The sequence below is a fragment of the Merops nubicus genome, unplaced genomic scaffold (genome assembly GCF_000691845.1).
Source record: "Merops nubicus isolate BGI_N331 unplaced genomic scaffold, ASM69184v1 scaffold6226, whole genome shotgun sequence".
Classification (NCBI taxonomy): Eukaryota; Metazoa; Chordata; class Aves; order Coraciiformes; family Meropidae; genus Merops; species Merops nubicus.
Window position 1 is genome coordinate 86,175 of NW_008615624.1, and position 5,241 is coordinate 91,415.

At 37.9% G+C, this 5,241-nt stretch overlaps 1 protein-coding gene across 1 annotated transcript in view; it reads left to right on the forward strand.

Moving 5' to 3' along the window:
- The window catches only part of VWF (von Willebrand factor), a gene marked incomplete at both ends in the record, with an annotated part of 84,169 nt that extends 79,437 nt beyond the window's left edge, over positions 1–4,732 (forward strand). The window contains 2 exons of the mRNA XM_008942582.1: positions 421–598; positions 4,512–4,732. Coding sequence (XP_008940830.1) covers positions 421–598; positions 4,512–4,732 — 399 coding nt within the window. The remainder of the gene's footprint in view (positions 1–420; positions 599–4,511) is intronic.
- Positions 4,733–5,241: the final 509 nt, after the last annotated feature.

Consider the following 5,241-nt stretch of genomic DNA (forward strand, 5'->3'; position numbering starts at 1 on the left):
TGCTCAGAGCTCTTTTAAAAATAATTTTATGGCTTGTGAAAACTAAAGGCTTTGACATTTAAAGAAAACCTAAGGGGAATTCTTTGTTGACTATGTTATCCATGCATGCTGTAGGATGCCTAAGCTAACAATAGATGGAGTACCAGTAAGAAAACATCTCCTGTTCTAGATTGTTATCTTTTGCTTGGAATTTCAGAGTCTATTTCTTACAGTGTTGCTATTTTAAACTTTCTCATCCACATGAAGCCTGTAATACACTGCATTCTATTATTTAATTATCCAAGGCTAATTTGAGTAGCATTGCTGTCAGTATCACTTTACTTGCTAGCTGTAGGATTGTGGCAGCAGCCAAGTTTTGCATTTTTCCACCCTCCACCCCTGTTCTTTTCACTGGTTAAATATCCGTGTCTCCCTATGTAGCCTGGCGATAAATGGACATTACCGGACCAGTGCCACACTGTGACATGCTTTCCAGGAGATTACACAGTTCTGGAAAGCCACCAAATTAACTGTGAGAGGATGCCCAAACCAGCATGTCACAGCAATCTTCCTGCTGTGAAGGTTGAAGAGACGTGCGGCTGCCGATGGATGTGTCCCTGTGAGTACCTGTCTTTGCATGCACACCTCTCCCTCCCCATCGCTTGAAATGTTGATGCTGAATGTTACAGAAATTACAGAAATGTAATGCTGAGTGGAGCTGCTCAGTCGTACACATCAAAGATGCTTAAGGTGGGAGGAGCTGCTGCTGTATGCCAGTGAAACAAACAGCTAGAAGCATGAGAGCCTCACTGATGCCTGGAATGTTTGATGCTCTTTGCAAGTTCAGGGCCACTGCGAGTTAATTTTTTACATTAGCATAGCTACAGTGTTTTATCAGAGAATCTCACTCAATTTCCAAAGCTGTGTGAACTGGGGAAGTGGATGTTTGTAAGAAAACAGAAATTCATCTCAGCAAGCTGTGAGGAAGTGATGCATTCTTGGTCCAGCTCTAGGCTTGAGGGTTTGGCTTGACCTCAGTCAAGCGGAAGTATGAAGGAAAGAAAAAACACCAAAAAATGCTCCCTGCCTCCATAAAATCTCACACTGAATATCTGGGCAGAAACAGTGAATACTGTGTGATTAGTGCCTTGGCTGAGATTACAGGGACAGAAATTAAATGCACCCACTCGCATTTACGGAGTGGAGAGATTCAGCCCTGAGGCTGGCGATCCATTTATTAGAAAAGAGATTCTTTAGGAAAATTCCATATATGTGAAGGGAATTCAGGGAGGAAGAGTAATGATTTTGAGCAAAATCTCAAGGGTGAAGCCTCCAGATTGCCTCAGTGCCCAGACAGATGCTCTGGTAACAGTGGAATGGTGGCAGGCTGGGGTGAAGGAGGCAGCGATGCCTGGCTGCATGCAGAGTGACACAGGGCATCATTCCACAGCTGTCACAGCTGGAACAAGGGGTAGGCTCAGCCACTGGGTCTTTTGGTGCACCTCAGCCTGTGCCTGGGGAGTGAGATTTACCTCTTTGTGTGAAATGTCTTATAGTCATACGATCGATTTGGGTAAAAGTCAGTCAAGATGTTTATTTTGAATTAAATGTCAATAAGATCAGGTCAAGTAACTCATAAAGGGGTAACTATACAAAAGAATGCATTCTTACAGCCCAATCATGCATGCTATTGCAGCTAAAATTTGCAGAAATCTCCAAAATAGGAAACTGTAGGTGTTACAGTGTTTAAATCCTGTTCAGAGCCTGAGTATCTTTGGCTTTGATGAAACGTAGAGGACTGTACTTCCATACATTGTTTGAAAATTTGGCTTACATCTAAAGTCATATGATTAATTCTCAAAAGAAAGTCAGAATCCTATAAAAAAAATCCTATAATATATAAATCCTATAAATAAAAATCCTTCTCTTTGTAATATATAATCTCAATTTAAAATGTCCTCTGCTTAATTGGCTGTTTTAAGAACAGTTTCTTCAAGGCACTGCTTGAAATACCTAAGCTGGGTATTTTCATCCCTGAACTGGTTGCTATCCAAAATTTTGATGCTCCAAGTTTTATCCTTTCCTAAAGTGCTTTCAAAGCTAACATTTCTGTTTTGATATAAGTATTCCAAAAAAGTCAGAAGATTTTAGCTGAATAATCATAAATATTTTATAGTCCTTGAACGATGCTCTTTGTGATATTACCCCTGAAAAGTGCATCTGTGATAATTTTCTCAGTCCTAAACACACTGATGGTAACATGAAGGCATTACTTTTTTGCATTCAAGGCATGTCTTCATAAAGAATTTCTGAAAGGATGAAAGGGAAATGAACCATTTGTACTACTAGCTGATTATCATGAAAAGACCTATAGTTAACTTGAAATTGCTACTGTTGAACGTGAGCTAAAAATAAGGATTGCTGTTTAAGCCTTCATGAATTTATAAATTGTTTAACTTTTTAGGAATTTAATGAGTAATGACATTCCAATTTTTTTCACTTGAGGTGGTAAAGCTTGTGAGGGAAAAGTAGTAATTTTTCGTCTATTGCAGAGAAGGGGATAAAATATCCTCAACACCACCAACTGATCAAAACCCTATGGGTAAAGTACCCTTTTTTCAATGACTCCTTGGTGAAACCAGGGTGATGCTATGTCAACTAAAGCAACATCTCTGATTCTGATGCCATATGTGCTGAAGTCAGAGGCAGAATTCACAGCAGTTCATAAATTTTAGAGGTGGACATGGCGAAGTAGGTGCTTAATAGGATATCAGTCTGCTTCAGCATCTCTTTGTTGTTATGGATGGAGACTGGTCAAGCAACACAGGGACATAGCAGTGGATGCTTAATTGTGATCAGCAAAGTAGCATTCAGTTATTTGGAGAGCAAAAGCATGTTTTCAAGGGATTGTTTGACAGTGTGGATGGTCAGACAAATGCTTCTGCAAAGAGGAAGTACTTGAAAAATCTTCTTATGTCGTATAACTGAGTTTAGAAGATAGACCAGGACATGATAAAGATGCTTGCTTGCTAAACTAGTTAGAAATTTTATAGTAACATGATTTTCAATGTGTGATTCATGGCTGTTGGGTGTTTTTTGGACTACTTTTAAAGGTATTGCAGGACTACATTTTGTGCTACAGAATACCTGTGAGAAATTTAAAAGGATTTCCATAATCCTTAGTATTTTTTAGGTGTTCGTGAATAAAAAAGGTTGAGAAATGTTTTATTGCAAACTTGTTTCATTGATGTTCATACATGAACTTTATAAGCAGGTACAGTAAAATATCTGAAGATGCTCCAAAGGGGTGTATCTCTTGACAATTTAGTGTCTAACAGTACACAAAATAGGCTTGCCTTTTTTGTTGTTGCTTTCTGGTTTTGGCTTTTTGAATCACAACTCGCTGTTTTTTCCTGGGAAATTGTTTGAAGGTCAATGAATGGGAAACAGATTATTCTCAAATCTCAATTAGAAGCCAAGTAGGTGAATTATTAACAATAAGATTTTTCTGCCTACATATTCAGCTGAAATTGCTTTTATTGCACTTATTATCTTTAGCCAAAAGATTTGAAAATGCATGAATCAGAAGCATCCTTTTGTTCAGGTTTTTCTTTTTGGTACTTGTGAGATAAGAATAATAGAATTGTTTCATCTGGAAAAGACCTTTAAGGTCATGAGTCCAACCATTAACCTAATACAACCAAGCCCACCACTAAACCATGTCCCCAAGCACCTCATCTACCCATCTTTTAAATACTTCTAGGGATGGTGACTACACCACCTCTCTGGGTTGCCTGACAACCTTTTCAGTGAAGTTGTTTTTCCTAATATCCAACCTAAACCTCCCTTGTCACAATTTGAGACCATTTCCTCTTGTCCTCCTGTTGTAATCCTCCTTATTTTCCAGTTTTTGAAGTCAAGAAGGTGTTTATAATCTAACCACGCAGACACTGAGCTGCCAGCTGGCAATTTATTAATCCTGTGCATGTTATTTCTCTGCCCTTTTCCTGTTTCCAATTTGGGGAGAAAAAAAAAAAAAAAAATCACAAGTGGATATGAGGGGACATGTTTGATAAGAATGAAATAGTGTTATTTTTTATCAAATGTAATGCTATGCAGAATAAAATGCAATACTATATTAAAAATGCAATGCAAACATTGAAAGTTGTTACAGTCTTTCCACGAATAGGGAAGGAATTTTCTCTGCTTTTATTTTTCATATTAAGTTTATTAATAAATCACTTTCAATTCGAGTAAATTTCCTGCAAAAGGGTTTTCTAGGGGTTTATCCAAATCTTTTTTAATACTAATTGCTCTAGACAAAGATACTTAAAAAAAAATCATGTGATTAAGTATTTACCAAAGTTTCTTGTCAATGGTTTGCTGCTGCATTTGCATTTTGTTACTTTTCTAGCTTTCTCAATTAATTGATTCTACATGCCCATAATGATTGCGAAGAAATAGTCTAGCTTAAGCAAAAGCAAATGCAGATATGGCTTTAAATTTTATTTGTTTTTTTCCTTAATTTACAGGTGTCTGTATTGGAAGTTCATCTCGACATATTGTCACTTTTGATGGGCTGAATTTTAAGCTGACTGGCAATTGCTCCTACACCTTGTTTCAAGACCTGCAACATGATGTTGAAGTTCTCCTCCACGAAGGGTCATGCAGAGCAACACCAAAGATGAACTGTATGGACTCCATTGAAGTGAAACATCATGGTACATCTGTTCAGCTCTTCAGTGATATGGAAGTAAGCTAAATGCAATTATGTGATCTTTTCATTGTCTGCTCATGCTATAGAATTCAGATTATGAGGACAAATTTGTTCCCTTTATTCAGTTTCTGTTCCTGTCACAGTCTATTTTTAGGCTTCTGAGAAAATGCCTTATTTTAATTTCAAATGATCTATGTCCATGTAACGAGCCAGACACGTTTCTCCTCTTGTTCTCCCTGTCGTGCTGGTGTGATAACATCAAGAATGATGGATTTGGCAATGTGTCCCTGACACTTCTGTCAGAAAGGCTGGGATTGTAAGCAGGACACACTGCACTCTGATTCTTCTCTTTTGGCAGAGGTCCTTTGCACGACTGGTGCATGGGAGGGTAGTGTATTCTTCACAGATCTATGCAAGACTGGCTAGATGAAGAGATAGGGAGTTGATTCTTATCTTGTGTGCAGATGGTTCTCAGCCTTAAAATAAAGGCCAGCTTAGCATGCATTACATCTATTTTATAGGCAGATAAGTGTTCAAATTCAATA